The sequence below is a fragment of the Raphanus sativus genome, chromosome 1, assembly GCF_000801105.2.
Source record: "Raphanus sativus cultivar WK10039 chromosome 1, ASM80110v3, whole genome shotgun sequence".
In the NCBI taxonomy this organism is placed as follows: Eukaryota; Viridiplantae; Streptophyta; class Magnoliopsida; order Brassicales; family Brassicaceae; genus Raphanus; species Raphanus sativus.
In genome coordinates, this window is record NC_079511.1 from 13,046,259 (window position 1) to 13,064,044 (window position 17,786).

The window sequence follows — 17,786 nt, forward strand, 5'->3', positions numbered from 1 at the left end:
TTACTTTAGTTCATTGAAACATAACCAACCAATATTTCATTTCCCAATGAAAATTTTGAACTCGGTATGAGTATGCAAAAGTGAGAGATTGCATCTAATTTATAATTAGTCTCCCACCAATCCATTTGATGCTATACGATAGTTCTCGTGGAAAAATAGATAGTCGACCCGAATATATGATATTCTTTCAATGAACCATCTATATATGGTTCTCTCCATTTGATTTAATGTTGTTATGCTAAAAACGCTCGGAGATAAATTGGTCCATCTTTGATCCATGATTTCAAATATTTGGGCTTATTTGTATAGGAATTCTTACATTAAACAACAAAAAACACTTAACAAAAGTTAAACTAGATTTTTTACTTGCGCTTTAAAAGAGCAAATTTTTCTTTGAATTGTAAACAAAGATTGTCAATTAGTATTTATAAATTCTTGTACATGATTATGTTTACAAATTCATATTGTTATACATTATTATGTTACAAAGTCATATCAGAGAATTTATTTTAAATTATATAATTTATGAGTTAGTTTATTTTAGGAACAATTTAGGATTTAGTTTTTTATGGGAACAATTTATGACTTAGTTTATTTATGATTTTGTATGCACATTCCTCTCTCTCTCTCTCTCTCTCTCTCTCTCTCTCTCTCTCTCTCTCTCTCTCTCTCTCTCTCTCTCTCTCTCTCTCTCTCTCTCTCTCTCTCTCTCTCTCTCTGGCAAATTTTTCACCAGATCTGTGAAACCAAATTGAAATTGATCTCGAAATATATGTGCAGTTTGGTTTGGGTCTAGGAAAAAGTACATATTCAATATTCTTTTGGATCCGCAGGTCTCTTTTTGAGTCAATATCCTAACAAAGACCTGACCGAGTACCTGAAATATTTTGTATATATTAAGTATATTTGAGTATTTTAGCTTTTTTTGGTATTACGAATATGTTTTTAAAGTTTTCGGTTCAGGATTTCGATTTTAGTTTTGGGTTGACCCGAGTAAAATTTTCATTTTTTAAAAAACTATATATATATATTGGGTATTTGGATTTTTTTGTATTTTCCGGTTCCTTGGATCAGATTCCAGGAAACATTTTGGGTCTTTTTGGTATTTCAATGCTTTTAGTGTATTTACTTGGGGTTTTGGGTATTTTCCGTGTTTCAGTATTTTTTGGGGTTTTCAGGCACTTCAGGTATTTTCCGAGCCCTAAATACCTAAACTAATCCGGACCTATTATGTCTAAATATTTAGGACCCAAAATGAATCGTTTTTTACCCGATATGAAGATCCGATGCCAAGGCCATTCTCTCATTATATTTTGTGTGCATTATATAACAGTTACATTTGTTAAGCTGATGAGACTTAAAATTTACTGAAATATTTTTAACTAATTTAAATTAATAGTATAAATTTGTAAGGTTTTTAAAGTTTTCTTAAACAGCAAATTTTACTAAATAATTTGTATAAAAATATTTTAAATAAAATGTATAATGTTTTTAACAGATGGTTTGCTTTATTAAATTTGATTTTGTAAATATTTGGAAATATATAATGTAAGATAACATGGTTTAGTATGATGTATGGTATATGTTAATTTTTAAAGAGTTTCAAAATCTGTTAAAGTTGATAAAGTTATTGAATTAAATAGCATATCTACAATATACTATTTTGTTTAAAATATTTTGTAACAATATATACTATATCTTGGTTTTAAAAATAAAGTAAAAGTATAAGGATATTTATTAAATTTTGACTTTTTAAAAAATTTAGATACTTGTAGAAATAAGGTATATTCTTAGCAAATATACGAAAGAGCTTTATCATAATTTAAGACATGAGTATAGAAATAATGGAGTGTGTAATTACAAAGTTGGTGTATCAAACGACTGATATAGTTTATTTATATTGGAGAAGTGAGTCATGTATTGATTATGATTAATGAAACATATTTAGATAAGAATATAATAAAGTATATGTGGTATATCATTTTCGTATAGAAAAAGATATTTTCTAATAAAGAAAAGTATATACATATGTCGTATAACTTTGTTTATGTACAAAATAATGTGGCCTAATAAATAAAAGTATTACTAAATGTTTGTTCGAGAAATTTTAAGCTATGTGTTATTAGTTAAATATATGGTAGCATCAAAAATATTGTTAATTAATAAAAGAATCTAAAAATTTGTATAAGTAGATTTTTTCATATTGATTATCAATTAATAGTATAGATATAAAAAGAGTTTTGGTCAAACAATATTGAAGTAAAACAGTTTTGAAAAAAGAGTTTTGCTGTTGTTATAGTGTAACACTAAATATGGTGTGACACTGTAATAAAGAAGGAAATCACACCAAAATAGCGTTGCTTTTACCGTACGGTTGAAGAAAGAAATCACCAAATGTTGCATATAATAGTGTTATGCAGTACCATTAGACTTGACCTTAGCTAATATCATAGGTCAATTTCTGAATGCTTTCCATGTTCATAACTTCATAAATCAGCCGAAGATCATATCATATTCTTCTTCTTCTTCAAAAATATTTGTCCTCAAATCTTGCTTCCGAAGAAAAAAAAACTTAAACACACACTTCCCAAATGATTCAGCAGATTTGTTGAACAGAAATAACAACTTTTCTTTTTTTTTTTTTCTTATAGAAGATGGATATATGAGAATGGTGGATAACACAAGTAAATACCGTTTTCAGAGTAGCTCTAATATCAAATGACGAGAATCTCCCCAGAAATACAGTCTAAAATTGGTAAGGGATGAGCCTTGGACCGAATGAGTCCAAAATCAAGAATATATCAATGGACGTGAATCAAAAGGTCACACAGAAATTGCAGAATAACTTCTGATTTATCCAATAACAATCTCCCTTGGATATGACGCACCAAGTTTGATTGAGATAGATTGAATAATATTACACACCAACAATCAAAAAAAGTTTTTAACCAATGGACATATTACACACCATGATCAGATACATGTTTGATAATCACTCTCAAAGTTTCCAAAAATAAAAACTCAACTTATTTTATTTCTTAAGATTACAACTTATTTATAAGAAAATTAAACTTGTTGAAGAAACTAGTTATTTAATATATAAGAGATGATAAAATAAGTGCATGAAAGAAAGAGAAGGTTCTTGAAACAAGAATTCCTTGCATGTAAAGACATCCAACTACACTCTATTTTTCACTCTAAAATAGAGTTTAGAGTAAAAATGTTTCAATAGTACTCTATTTCTCATTGCATAATAGTATAAAAACGTTTACTCCAAATATAGAGTAACTTATTTATTTTTTGTTCATCACTCTTTTTTATTCTAAAATAGAGTACCATTAGAGCAAACTCCAACTCTATTATAGAGTTACTTTATTTTAAAGTAAAAAATAGAGTAAACTATTATGTTGGGCTTGTAACTTGATAAAAATTGGTTGGACATATTAGTTAACATTATGAATCAATTTAGGCATGGGACTTCGGATATTCGGGTCGGGTTCGATAAGATTCAATTGGGTTTGGGTCTTTTGAATGATTAAATTCTTTATCCAATAGGTAGTTTGTAGATTTTGGTTCGAGTTTTGGATAGGATACCACCTGTTTCGGATCAGTTCTGGGTACCCGTTTATTATGTAAATATATATATATATATATATACACCAAATAAAACGATTTGCATATAAATTGAAGTGGTCCATTAGTTACATATTTGCCCATTAAAACATCCAACCCGGATTCAAGTCTGTGAAATGTCAGTTTTATTAAAAAATCAATATTGGAATGATATATTTATTTACAATATAAAAGAATACATTGCAGTTGAAGTGGTGTAGTGGTAACATAGTTGCTACTTTACCTATCCAACCCAGATTCAAGTAGGGGTGATAACACTCTTTTTAATATTCTGGGTTTTAAGTTATTTATTTCGGTTTAAACGGGTATTGGATCAGATTTTTGATAATAACCAAAACTGAACCAATACCCACGGGTACTAGAAGCAAGGACTATGGTCATATCCGAAACTGAACCGAACCGGTCTATTTGAGGTCGGATCCAGTTTGGATAACTGTTCAGGTTAAAAGTTCCAGCTCGGTCAATTTTTGAATGTTTTCGATGTCTATAATTTCATAAATCAGCCGAAGATCACATCAAATATATATCTCTGATCCTTATTATTATTATTTTTAGAAAATATTATAGTCCTGCAAATATATACTTTTAAAAAATGGGACCGAAGGAACTTGGTGGTCTCCTTTGTCAAAAATAAGGACTTGGTGGTCTCAACTTTTAAGCAATAGGAACGTGTATCTAATTAGAGATTCATGCATTCTAATGCAAAAAAATATAGTCCAGAATAGTCAAGAATGAGCAAAGATTGTCATTGGTCTGAGTTATTTTCCTCCACAATTCTGTCGACAAATGGCAAGTTCCCAAAGGTACGGGACACTTGGGGAGTAAGGACCATTAGACGCATTCCAACCTTTTAAAGAATCTTTTTTACCTTTTTAAGAAACGATTTTACATATTATTAAGAAAAGTAATTCGGCAACCAGCTTATAGATGCTTGCTTTATTCAGTAACATATGCTATATAGTAGACATGGAATATTTTAGGTTGTGCAAAAATTTCAGAACGGAGCTTATATAATTTTATGCATTACGTATCGCTACAATATATCATCTAGAAACTGAATATGCTTAACAAAAAAGAAACTGAATATGCTTAACAAATTACATCATTGTTTTTTTGGAATCTATTAATGGATTATAGGATTACATAAAACGGGATATTCTTTGTTACACTGAATAGTTGTTCTCTTTTCAGTTTTCATTTATGATTTCTTTAGAAACTTTTCAGCATTTGAAGAAATGTGATGGCGACAATATGAGAATGACAATCACAAAGAACGAAGGAGAATAATAAGTCCACATCAATTGAACTTTATCATAATGCCACGACCCCCACCCCCCATCTCTTCACTTTCAATAAGTGTCACGGATATTTACAAATTCCCTTTTAATATCCTCTTATGTTTTTTTCTGATGATTCTCACACCGTATAAATTTTTCGATCAGAAGGAAAGTGTGACGGTATGTCTAACACAGATTTCTGAAAGAGTAACAATTCTAGCCGCATTTTTATACTCCAATCCTTTAAACATATGAATTTCATATGCTCCTGGTAGTCACACAAAAAGAAATCACTAAACTATGGAATACATTTATATTTTTTGGTATAAATAGAATACATATATATTATGGCTCGCTCAATAATATATGTCTTCATCACACTCGTTTTTTCTCTTACACCAAAATATGACTCGCTCAATAAAATCCTTAATTATTAGATATATGACTCGCTCAATAAATTTGCACTATACTACATCGATAAACTATGCAAACGGCGGCAAAGAATGGATATATATATTTCTGACAAAAAAAGAGTATATCACACTCGTTGTTGTCATAAAAATGAACCATTGTTTTTGATTTCGATAGTTTCTCCATTTCACCAATGACAATTTATAAGACAGGCTCTGAAGTCAAGAAGACACTAGATTGGACGCGAAAATATTTCCTTTATTCCTTTTTTTTTGAATTTTTTTCCTTTAACCTGTGAAAGAACAAAACCGAAGTAATTAAAAAATTGTGAATGCATCTTTCTCAGGTTAATCACTTATTTGCTAAATCTGTGAAATGACAGAATTGATTAAAGTTCATGCTCATCATAATGATATGGGATTAGACTTCAATTCTTCAGCCGACTTTTATTTATTCTCTTGTCATAACAGCCGACTTAATATTGCACTCTCTTCCCGCCCTTTTAAATAATTTCATAATCTTATATCCATTCCTTAAATGCCACCAAATAATTTGCTACCTCACCTTTCTAAAATGTGGCAAAAGAAAGTCCTTAAAATGTGTTGGCATCCCATAACATGTAATCAATCGAGCTTCATCTTTCAGGCCTTCTAACTCAGAGCTCTCTTAGTAGATGTCATTAATTTTGGTTTCAAAATCCTTTCCCTCCATTCGAAGGGCTCTCTATCAAGAGTAAACATAGTAAAAAAAAAAAGAGTAAACATAGTTCACTAACATGTTTCTTATATATAAAGTTAATGGACTCATTGGGTATTACATTTATTACGTGGTATTACTAATTAACATGTTTCTCAAATTTTTTATTTCGCATTCAAAGTATGTTATATTAACATGAGAAAAAATTAAAGTATGCAATCTTCAAAAAGCTCGCTTATAAATGAGAAACAATTATAGTGAGCAATCTTCAAAAAGCTTACTAACATGTCTTTTTCTTTTACAAAAAAAAATCTTAGTATTTGACTAAAGATTTTGCAAATTGCACATTTGCAATATCAAAATCATATTAAAATGAAGCTAAGTTAGGACCCTTTTTTTTTGTCGACGCTAAGTTAGGACCCTGCATTTGGTTTTTAAAATATAGGTGAATTTTATATTAAAAAATAAGAAAGGAGAGTGATAAGAAAGTGGGTTTATTTGTGAAATAACCACAAAGGAAAAATTAGATTTGTAGAGAGAGAGAGAGAGAGAGAGAGAGAGAGTGTAGAGAGAGATAGAAAAATAAAGTATGATAGAGAGAGAGAGAGAGTGATTTTGGATTGTCGAAACAATTCAAGACCCTTTTTTCTTTTTACACTTTACATCATTTTCTATTTCTTCTACATAATTATTCAATATCCACTCTATTTTTAGCTTATATAACAGTTGTGCTTAATAAAATTCAACACCTTATGTCATTATTTTATTTCATATTTTTATTTTTATAATTTTAAAACTACATAGTAATTATAAATTTTTATTTTCACTAACTTAAATGAAATAAAAATTAATATCTTAATTTATTTTATTTTTATATTTTAACTATTTTTATAAAAGAATACTAAAATTAATATTATTAAAATAAATAAACTTCCGAAGTGATGGGATAGGTTGGAAGTTTTGTTTTGAAATTTAAAATTGTTGATTTGAGTATTTGGAAAAAAATAATTAGTAGAATTTGGGGTATTAAAAATTATTAGTGGGATGTATTTTATAAAAAGAATTAAAATATCAAAATAATTGATTATAGTGAAAATTATGTTATTCAGTATTTAAATAAAATGAGAATAGTCTCTATTGATAGGTCATAAAAATTATGATTCTAGTATAGTTTTTAATATTTTAAAAAATATTTTATTAATTATGAAAGTAAATGAATTTCAATTATTGGTTGGAAGAAAATTGATAACCAATAAAATCTGACACGTGACAAAAAGCCCGACAAAAAAAAAATTCAACTAGTTGAATACTTTCAACCCGTTTAATCCACCTCTATTAATAGGTAAAAAAAATTAAGTACATATGTCCAAATGATTGCAAAAGATGGGTGCACCAATTTTTGGAATGCTATGAGGACGTGGAATTGAGTAGAGTGAGGACAAGAAATTTTTACTTATGCATTATTATTATTCAAATTTGGTCTAATTTTTTTTCTTTTTTTTCCATCTAATAATATTTTATTAAAAAGAACTCAGTCCAAACGGACCAAGCCCATAGAATAATACAAGCCCAACAAGATCCAACTACAACGAAGCAAGACCACTAGCCCGATATAGGGCAAACCAAACGGGCTTCCAGCCCACCCGAAATCCACACGGCAAGTCCAAACCATGCATCCATAGTCTAATCCAAGCCCACCCACGTGTTGCTTCCCAACGAAAACTCGAGACACGCGTCAGCTTTTCCTTGCATGAACCGACGGTGGAAAATTTCTCCGAAAACGACGAAACAACCTTGTTCCGCCGGAAATGCCGTCAACAAACCATCGCACCGTCGTTCCCTCTTCACACACCAAATCCAAATCAGAGAAACCTTGTCTCCGCTCACTTTGCCGACAAAACCCACCTCCAACAACTGTATTGAAGATATAGGGTTTTATCGGTGACTGAACTTCCGGATAAAAACACGCCGCAAACGAAACAGCGCTTCACCGAACCTCTTCCACGACATGCGTCTGCAACACATCCGTCTCCATTCAAATTTGGTCTAATATTTATGTACTATTCATATATCTGTGTTTATGATAAAAATAAAAGAAAATGAATGTGTAAACTAGCTGGCCTTAAGCCTCTTTGATGGGTAAGCTTTATTTTTCAACCTCAACATCCTTCCTCCTACGACTTCCCTGTATAATCTCATATTAACCTGCACGTGGAGGTATATTTGTCGGTTTTGACGAGAAATTCAATCATTTTCATCCATAAATCTCTCTCTATTGTTGGTCTTTTACTTTTGTTTGATTATTTGCCTTTAGAAAAGAAGAAGAGATACATTGAGAGATTCCGAAGGCAAAGAAGAGATAGATTTATTCACTTATCTAACTTTTGCAATCTCTATACAAAATCTCGAAAGCTTAGCTTTTCAACCCAAAAATATAATATAATTTATAAGGTCATTGCAATAGATTCATCCTTTTCTTGTTCTACATCTTTATTTTATACTATTTCAATTTTGATGAAAAAATTGTTGAGAACCCTCAATGAAGACAAAAACGCCTCTAACCTATAACACACCGTTATAGTCTAAAAACATTCAACATTGATTTTTCTTTCCAACCACAACACTAAATTTTACCTTAAAACTGTATTTTTGATTTATATATTATTAAGTTAAGACTTAAGAGATTGCTTATTACTTAATATATACAATAAATAAAATTTATTATGTAACTAGATAACAAGAAAATATATAACACTAAAATATTGGGGTTGTTAAAATAAATCAAAATAAACAATTTCAATATATGTAAGATATTAATTATTTCAGTAAAACAAATTAAAATAATTTAGTTCAATATATGTAATATGTTAATGTGTATAGTTACTTTACTGTTTTATATATATTTATTTTATCAAAAATATTTGTTTAAACTTAATATTTTATTAATAAGTAAATGAATAGAATTTAGTAACACACCGCATTTGGTATTATACTGTAATTTTACATTAAAATAGTATAGTTTTAGAGTTGAGTTAGAAATGTTTCAATGAGAAAATTACATTTAAATTGAGATGGCGTTTAGCATTGAGCTGAAGATGTCTTTTTTGAGCAACAGAAATTGATTATCTAAAAGGCCCAAAGGCCATTAGTTGTTTGCAGAAGCCGATACAAGATGGGCGAGATGGGCCTTAGCCAAAGAATCTGCCAGCCCATTAGAAAGCCTAGAGACATAAGAAATTTTGCAGAAAACAAAGGAGGAAGAGATCGAGTCGATGTCCGCCAAAACACCGTAGAGTTCTGTCGGTCGCCGGTTCGATTGGATCGCTGTGGTGAGTGCTTGAGCATCTGATCGTAGCCAGATTGGAGTGATTCCGATGGTTAGCATTGAGCTGAAGATGTCTAAGATTATTCTTTCTAGGATTTTATTTTGACCAAAATGCTCTAGGATTTTTTATATCTAGTAAAAGGTTGCTATCGTCGTTAAAAGAACTGCAGCTTTTTCTTACACAAACCATGACTTTACAATTTCAAAACGTGAAATTGTTGAGCTTTTTTATCAACAATTAATTAAGAAAAAACTTGACCCGTGATTCTTTTCTTTATTTGTTATCAGTTGATAAGCTTTATTAGTCAAATTAAACTAAAAAAAGAAACAGAACCCTAGTCACCATACCAATACGTTTTTCTCACTATGCCAACTTCGATTTCACCAACCCTAATTAGAAGATAAAAACAAAAATAGTGCGGAGATAGACTCGACATGCAAAACTAAAAAATGACTAAATTAAGGAATGAAAAAAATAATAATAGTAACATTTAAATAAAATAAAGTTCTTATATTATACACATATGAAATGCTTTTTCCCCGTCTCCCACAAGCCACTCCCTATAAATGCCAAGCAAATATAGTTCCATGATAGTTCCTAAACCAAAACAAACTCCTCCTTAAACCTCTGCTCCAATCTTCAACCATTTTTCTATCTCGCACCCACAATAAACCTAACATGGTGCTTCTATCACAGCCAGTCGCTTTAGACAACCACATATCCGCAATCCCAACATACAAACCAGTTCTCACATCCCAACCAATCCCCGTCGTGGACCTAACCGACCCAGAAGCCAAAACCTTAATCGTGAAAGCCTGTGAGGAGTTTGGTTTCTTCAAGGTTGTGAACCATGGAGTCCGACCTGGCCTCATGACCCGGTTAGAGCAGGAGGCTATCGACTTCTTCGCCTTGCCACAGACTCTTAAAAGCCAGTCCGGTCCACCTGAACCGTACGGTTATGGTAGTAAACGGATTGGACCAAACGGTGACGTGGGGTGGATTGAGTATATCCTCCTTAATGCTAACCCTCAGCTCTCGTCCCCCAAAACCTCCACCATTTTCCGTCAAACCTCACAAAATTTCCGGTAAAAGAATCTCAGAAACATTACTTTCATTAATAGACAAACTACCAGAGAACATAATTTTATTCAATAGACATAACATCACTCCTTTTTTGAACACTTAAAGTAGAAACAGGGGACTCTGTTTACACTATTTTTTTCGCCATAATATGACCCTTTTGAGCGAAACAAAAACAGAAAGGCGGTGGAGGAATACATGCACGAGTTGAAGGAAGTGTCGTGCAAGGTTTTGGAGATGGTGGCGGAAGGGTTAGGGATAGAGCCAAGGGACACACTGAGTAAGATGGTGAGAGATGAGAAGAGTGACTCTTGCTTGAGACTGAACCATTATCCGACGGCGGAGGAAGAGGAGGAGAACATGGTGAAAGTAGGGTTTGGGGAACACACAGACCCACAAATAATCTCAGTGCTAAGGTCGAATGACACGGCGGGTCTTCAAATATGTATGAAAGATGGAAGTTGGGTCGCTGTCCCCCCTGATCACTCTTCTTTTTTCATTAATGTTGGAGATGCTTTTCAGGTACATTTTTACTATCTTTTTTTTAATATACAAAAAAGAGAAATTACTATTTGATTTTTTTGGAACTTTAAATTACTATGATTAATACCAGGAATATTTAAGATTTGATGGCTGTGTTTGAGACATTCCTGCAGTTTAAATGGTGGTCTAAACTCATAAAAGTATTTTCAGATTTAACTTAACATACACATATTTATATTAAATTCACTGTTTTTTTCTTGTATAAGGTACGATTTTTATTTATTTTTTGCCTAAATTGGAATATCAATGTAGTGATTGAGATTGGTGTGAAGGGTAGAGAAAAATTCTCACATGCCATGTCTTCTCTCTCTCTTTCAAATTGTCTAAGAGAACATTTTAAAATCGATCATTCTTTCTTGGGTATAATAAGTCTAGAAAATCTATGTATATAATGCAGTATATTCTTTCGTAAGTCCATTTAAAAAAATGTATAGAAAAATTCTCACATGCCATGTCTTCTAGTCTCCTCTCTCTTTCAAACTGGTTTAAAGAATATTTTAAAATCGATCATTTTTATTGAGTATAAGTCTAGAAAATCTATGTATATAAAACACTTAGCCTCAGGTGACAATTACTATTTACATGATAGGCATGCATGCAGTATATTCTTTCGAAGTGCCATTTTGAAAAAGTATTCTTTTATCCTAATTAACTTTAAGGCGGACCTACAATATTTTCATAGTCTGATTGATTCCCACACAAGAACTATGGTTATTAAAGTTGCGCGGTGATTGTAGGTTATGACAAATGGAAGGTTCAAGAGTGTAAAACACAGAGTCTTAGCTGATACAAGGAGATCGAGAGTCTCGATGATATATTTTGGAGGACCGCCATTGAGCGAGAAGATAGCGCCATTGTCGAGTCTAGTCCCTAAGCAAGAGGATTGGCTTTACAAAGAATTCACTTGGTCTCAGTACAAATCTTCTGCTTACAAGTCTAAGCTTGGTGATTATAGGCTTGGTCTCTTTGAGAAACAACCTCTTCTCACTCATATCTCTAATGTATGAAACTAGTCACTATGATATCCTTATCATCCTTTGTATGATAAAAAGTCTCACTCTAATGTATGAAACTAGTCACTATGATCCTTATCATCCTTTGTATGATAAAAAGTCATAATTACAAAAAGAAAGAAATGGAAATTCTCTATCATTCATTTAACGTTTGATTCTATCTTTTTCTTTTTCAGTTTCTAAAGCTCAATTCTTTTATTTTTACTTTGGTGTCCAGGTATAACAAATCGGGTTCAAAACATACTCTCAAATTATCCATCTGTATGGATAGGCAGTAAGTATCTAACTCCAGCTAACTAGTGATATTCTAGTGGTCATTTCTTGGGACTTAGTACCTACACATTAGTCTTGAATTAGATTGCTCATATGAATTAAATTATTATTATTTGATCAGTCTGTTAAGTGATTAACATCGTGGGCTGTAACCGATGATCGGTCCACATCCTGGCATTAGTCAGAAGGCATTCCAAACTCGAATAAGCCGAAAATGTCCGGATCAGCCGATAGAATATATGAGAAAAGAAAATATCCAACTGTTAGAGATTAATGTGGGTCTTGGCCTGCAACATTCAAGTCCATTAAAAAAATGTATAACAAGTGAGTTGTTGCTATACCTAAATTTGCATTTCAAGAGAAACAAACAATATAAGTGTTCAACTTTACCTATGTCATCATGCAATGAAATTATGTATATATATATATATATATGTGTGTGTATATATATATCTATATATATATATCTATATATATATATATATATCTATATATATATATATATCTATATATATATATCTATATATATATATATATCTATATATATTATATCTATACTGCTTTTTTATGTATGATATTGTTAAAATGAAATTTAAAATAATCGAGTTTTTTTGTTTGACAAAATTTGATTGCACAGTAAAGCTAATTGTTACAAATTTATCTAGAAAATGATTTCACAAAATAATGAAAATTAACAATTGAGCCGTTAACCGTTTGTGATGACACAATTTTCTTTTATATATTAGAAATTGTGGCACACACTTGTTAAGAACGTGAATTACGTAAAACCAGAGGATAAAAGATTGTAATGCGATATACAATTTTCTTAATAACAAAAAACGAAAGAATAAGAACAAAGACAGAGAGAAAGAAGAACCGAACAAAAGGAATGAGAAATGGCGTATCGGAGAAGACAAGGGATCACAAGAGCTTCCACATTCAACGACGAGATCTATCATCAAACACCTGATCACGATTACGGTGATCTCAAAGGTCACTCCAATAACGGATCCTCCTTCAGATCATCTCAATCTTTCTCTTCTCATTCCTCCCTTGCCGCTCAAGCAATCCGCGCTTCCTCTTCTCTTAACCCTAATGCCAATCCCCAGGTCACATTCTCTCTCTCCCTCAATAACTTTTCCCGCAAGAAACATAAAAAAAAACTAAATCCGTAACTTTTTTCAGGTGCGAGGATTCACGGCTTACGAAGATGCAACCAAGAACGAGAGTCGTGGCTTCTGGGGAATCCTAGCTCAAAAAGCCAAATCAATCCTCGAAGACGAAGAGGAAGAGCAGCAGGGACGACAAAACGTCGTCGTCTCGGAGCCGCCCTCGAGTAATAATAATAATAATAATAATAATAACAATCCAACCATACGCAAAAGCATAGACAAGATCACGACGTCTCTGAATCAGATCGGGGACAGCTTCGAGAAAGCGTTCGAGGAAGGTCGTACGATGGTAGCTTCTCAAATCAGGCGTAAAGGATCAGACCTAATGGATATACCAGAGAATAATCACAACAATCAATCCTCCGGTTCGAACAGTCCATGGCAACCGTTAACGCAACCTAACCCACACGAGTCTCAGCTCAAAGCCTCTCGTGACGTGGCCATGGCTACAGCAGCCAAAGCCAAGCTCCTCTTACGCGAACTCAAAACGGTTAAAGCCGACCTAGCTTTCGCTAAACAGCGGTGCTCGCAGCTGGAAGAGGAGAACAAACGGTTAAGAGATAACCGGGAGAAGGGAACCAACAATCCAGCTGACGATGACCTAATCAGGCTCCAGCTCGAGACGTTGCTTGCTGAGAAAGCGAGATTAGCGCATGAGAACTCGATCTACGCGAGAGAGAACAGGTTCTTGAGAGAGATCGTTGAGTACCATCAGCTAACGATGCAGGATCTTGTTTATATCGATGAAGGTATCGAAGAAGTGGCTGAGGTGAATCCTTCGCTCACTAGAACGCTCTCGATGGCTTCGTTCGCTGCTTCTGAGTTGCCTGTGAACTCTTCTCCTTCTCCTTCTTCGTCTCCGGATTCGTCTTCTCGGCTTTCGGTTTCTACGGATGTTTATTATCCGGTGTTGGTTCAGCAGAGTTCGGCTAGTGATGTTGGTGGTGATGAGAGTCCTAGACCGGTTCGACCCCCTTCTTTGGGATACAAGGATGATGTGATCAAGAGACCATCGTCACAGATGTCTGTTTAGAAACCCAAGAGTTGGTTTACTTATTACCATTTTGATTCGTGTCTGCTTCGAAAGTCTTTGGTTGTTAACTTGATTCAATTTTTGGCCGTCGATTGTAATAGTTTCTTCTTGATTGATGAGCAATTCCAATGTAAATCTCTAAGGGGAGTTTTGATTATTTTTTTTTGGAACACAAAACTGAATAAAAATACTGTACAATGTGTACTTTTGGCAAAAAGAATGAGGACGACCACAACATAGCTTTCTTTTTAACCAAACGTAAAATCATATTCTAACCAATAACTATAAGCCAAGGTTTACAAACTTTTTTTTTTTTTTTTTTTTTTGTGTTAGGGTTTGCTCCAAAGGTTACAAACTTCTTCCTAGATATCAGCTGAGATTGTTGGTGAAGGTGCTTCGAGCCTCGGAGACAAGGTTACAGGTATCATCTTTCTATTCAAAGATGATACCTGACAAAGATGATACCTGTAGGCTGTAGCCTAAAACTATGTATGACAAGATAATCTTTTGATGCAATAGAATCTGGGATTATAGACAAGATTAGCGAGACTAGTCTAATCAGTAGAGAACTTGTTCTTTAACAGCTTCCAACTCGGCAGAAGAAAAAGGGGATTATGTGCCTCTTCTAGATTATCACATAATGTGCTGTAAAATCTTTGTCCTCCAGCCCATAGCTTAATGAGATCACCAAGCCATAATCTGTCAAGAGCTGGTAGCCATGTGAAAAAGTTTGTTTTAGTGCCGCGTAACATATACCCCACTATACTATTCCACACTTGGCTTAGTTAGTCACCTTGTTGCTCTTGATTTGGAATCAACTCCATCTCGAATAGTGCTCAAAATTGTGTTTCTATTTCCTCTTCTATCATACTTGAGCCGTTTCATTCTGTAGTTCCTTCTTCAACACATCATGCTTACAACCAAAGCTAGAGTTGTATTAGGAGAGATCCACATATCAATAAACCCTTTTGAGCCCGTGATATCAGGCCAGTTACCTAACGAAAACAATGTCATTTCTAAATTCAAGGCTGTTGAGTATTTTCTGAGGGATCCTCGAGAAGAAACAACAACCAATAGAAACTAGAAAGAAGAGAATTCAGCCTAGAAACAGAGGATGAAAATTGTCGATGTGTGAAGTAAGAAAAAAGAAATATAAGAACACACACAAACTTAACCAGTTCATTCCCGTTAATGAGGAAACTACGTTTTGCCAGATTAAGCGACTCGGAATTCATATCAATAGAAACCCCAAGTATCCCACATCAAACAGTCAAATGCATTATGCATACTCTGTCGTTTCTCATCTTAGAGAATTAGTAAGAGCCAAACAGTCTAACCCTCTCTCTCAACCTTCCCAGCTTCTCTTTATAGTGACTCTGCTTTAGCGCTTCCACGTGCCGACTCTTGGGATATGTCTCCATGTATCATGCCAAAGATGTACCCGTGCCACATAAGACTAGCAGCCAAAACACCTTGTTAACTGTACTAGAGAGCAAAAGGAAAGGCAACTTCCTCGTCATTTCCTCAGATTGCCGTTTGCTCAGATTTGTCCTTAAGATGGCTTTTTGCATAACCTTGGTTACACATACATCACCTTCGGTTAAGCTATAGTTTATCCTTGTTGGCATTTTTAAAATCGGCAATGCATGTAGATCAAGGTAACAGCACTCATATGCAGAATCCGTCAACACAGATATATGTTGCTCTGCGTCAGTCGACTACAATTCTCTCGCACCATTGAAGAACTTTGATGATACTATTCTTAAGCTAGTAGGTTCGAGAAAAAAAAACATCCATTCCAAAACCAAGAACAAGTTTGAATCATTTGCACGAGTGTATAACCAATTAGATCGATAATAAGACCTACTTGGAAATATTAAACAGTCTAAAATGCTCCAGAAATAGCAAAACCAAACATATGACTAAACTCGAAAAATAGATGTTTTCGTTTTACACCTTTCACTGATAGCCTAGATTCACACACGTGGATGACAGCAAAAGACACGACAATTGAATTGCCAACTGGTCACAAGGGGCTTCACAGACCCTTTAAAGAATCTCCAGCTTTGCCTGACCTAGCATCTGTCCAAGCTTTGGCTATCGTCTTCTTCATCTCTTCATCTCCTCCCTCGTACATGTTCTGCAAAGGAAACAAAACCATAAGCAAAACCCAATGAAAAGATATTTCAAACCTCACTGATAAGGAAAGAGGCAAACCTTCATCAAGTCCATGATTCCAGCCATTGGGTCTTTCTCTTTCTCAAGGCTAGGTTTGATCTGAACAAAACAAAATATCATTACCATTCGTTTCACCAGACAAAAAAAAAAGATAAAAAAAAGCTTTCTTTACCTTATCTTCTTTGTAGTGTATGTCCATCCAGTTTCCTCTCGAAGACTTGAACATTGTGATAACAATCCTCTTAGGCTTTACAAGCACTTTACACTTCTCGGGGACAATCTCTTTGTGCAACTTGGGGATTGCACATCGGTAGTTCTTCCCTTGGACATCATGAATCTTGACATCCAAAGACATGGGCTTGAACTCAGCTTCCACCTTGTTTTCATCAACACCTTCCAAAGATATGTACACCTTGAAAGACAATGCAGAGCAGCTCATCACATACCAGAAACAAAAAAAAAAACACTGAGTCTTGATTAGGATAAAACGTCACTGTTTTACCTTGACTTTTTCATTGTCTTGATCCCAGCTGAACGTTCCGAGAGTTACGTAGTTCAATGCAGGAGAAACCGGCTTAACCGAAGAAGAAACCGGTGCGGGAACCGGTTCGAGCTCTGGCTTTACATTTGAAGCGCTTGCCGACTCTCTCAGCTATCACAAAAAAAAAAAGATGACTTCTTTAAATTGTCAGACCATTTCTACCTCAATCCATGAGATTACTTTGAGATTACGACCTCTATGATTACTTTGGCTACAAAACTAACACATCGTCATAAACACAAGGGACAGATTCATGAGATTTCAACAGACACGACATAAACACAAGGGAGAGAGAGGATGCAATGGTGCTTCTCGGAACACTCAGATCATTACTGAGTCTAGAGATAATACGAAATACTGTTCTATCGAACAGGTATCTTAACCATCGAAGAAACACACGATTACGGCGAAATAAGGGTTTTGGTACCTTCTCCAAATTGCAAATCTCGGAACTGATGAGGTTGAGAACACGGGTTCTCTTGGCGATGTTCTGGAGTTGTCTGAGTTCTTCCAAATCAAGCCCGACTTCTTCAGCCATTGGTATAAATCTTTGAGTAGTCTTTTCAAGCTAACGAAACGTTAAAGAGTCTGTTCGGAGAAGGTTGCAGAT

The 17,786-nt window shown here is 33.8% G+C and overlaps 3 protein-coding genes across 3 annotated transcripts; 2 read left to right on the forward strand and 1 right to left on the reverse strand.

The window, feature by feature from the left end:
* Positions 1–9,928: 9,928 nt before the first annotated feature.
* LOC108862841 (gibberellin 2-beta-dioxygenase 2) lies at positions 9,929–12,127 on the forward strand. The gene is made up of 3 exons (XM_018637100.2): positions 9,929–10,428; positions 10,603–10,945; positions 11,704–12,127. Exons 1-3 carry the CDS (start codon positions 10,022–10,024, stop codon positions 11,971–11,973), a joined length of 1,020 nt encoding a protein of 339 aa, XP_018492602.1. The 5' UTR covers positions 9,929–10,021; the 3' UTR covers positions 11,974–12,127.
* An 817-nt stretch (positions 12,128–12,944) lies between these two features.
* Positions 12,945–14,502, forward strand: LOC108857137 (uncharacterized). Its single transcript, XM_018631076.2, has 2 exons — positions 12,945–13,361; positions 13,438–14,502. Exons 1-2 carry the CDS (start codon positions 13,149–13,151, stop codon positions 14,455–14,457), a joined length of 1,233 nt encoding a protein of 410 aa, XP_018486578.2. The 5' UTR covers positions 12,945–13,148; the 3' UTR covers positions 14,458–14,502.
* Positions 14,503–16,254: 1,752 nt separating this feature from the next.
* Positions 16,255–17,786, reverse strand: LOC108840307 (uncharacterized). The gene is made up of 5 exons (XM_018613144.2): positions 17,604–17,786; positions 17,138–17,287; positions 16,808–17,047; positions 16,675–16,734; positions 16,255–16,597 (listed from the first exon to the last, which is right to left on the reverse strand). The coding sequence occupies exons 1-5, from the start codon at positions 17,712–17,714 to the stop codon at positions 16,496–16,498; spliced, it is 663 nt and encodes a 220-aa protein (XP_018468646.1). The 5' UTR covers positions 17,715–17,786; the 3' UTR covers positions 16,255–16,495.

Excerpts from the sequence above, each read along its gene's own strand:
- LOC108862841 (XM_018637100.2), top strand. The coding sequence starts at position 10,022 with ATGGTGCTTCTATCACAGCCAGTCGCTTTAGACAACCACATATCCGCA. Across the intron at positions 10,429-10,602 it reads CAAACCTCACAAAATTTCCG|AAAGGCGGTGGAGGAATACA; the intron begins GTAAAAGAATCT and ends AAACAAAAACAG. Across the intron at positions 10,946-11,703 it reads ATGTTGGAGATGCTTTTCAG|GTTATGACAAATGGAAGGTT; the intron begins GTACATTTTTAC and ends CGGTGATTGTAG.
- LOC108857137 (XM_018631076.2), top strand. The coding sequence starts at position 13,149 with ATGGCGTATCGGAGAAGACAAGGGATCACAAGAGCTTCCACATTCAAC. Across the intron at positions 13,362-13,437 it reads ACCCTAATGCCAATCCCCAG|GTGCGAGGATTCACGGCTTA; the intron begins GTCACATTCTCT and ends AACTTTTTTCAG.
- LOC108840307 (XM_018613144.2), bottom strand. The coding sequence starts at position 17,714 with ATGGCTGAAGAAGTCGGGCTTGATTTGGAAGAACTCAGACAACTCCAG. Across the intron at positions 17,288-17,603 it reads AGATTTGCAATTTGGAGAAG|CTGAGAGAGTCGGCAAGCGC; the intron begins GTACCAAAACCC and ends TTTTTGTGATAG. Across the intron at positions 16,735-16,807 it reads TACACTACAAAGAAGATAAG|ATCAAACCTAGCCTTGAGAA; the intron begins GTAAAGAAAGCT and ends TGTTTTGTTCAG.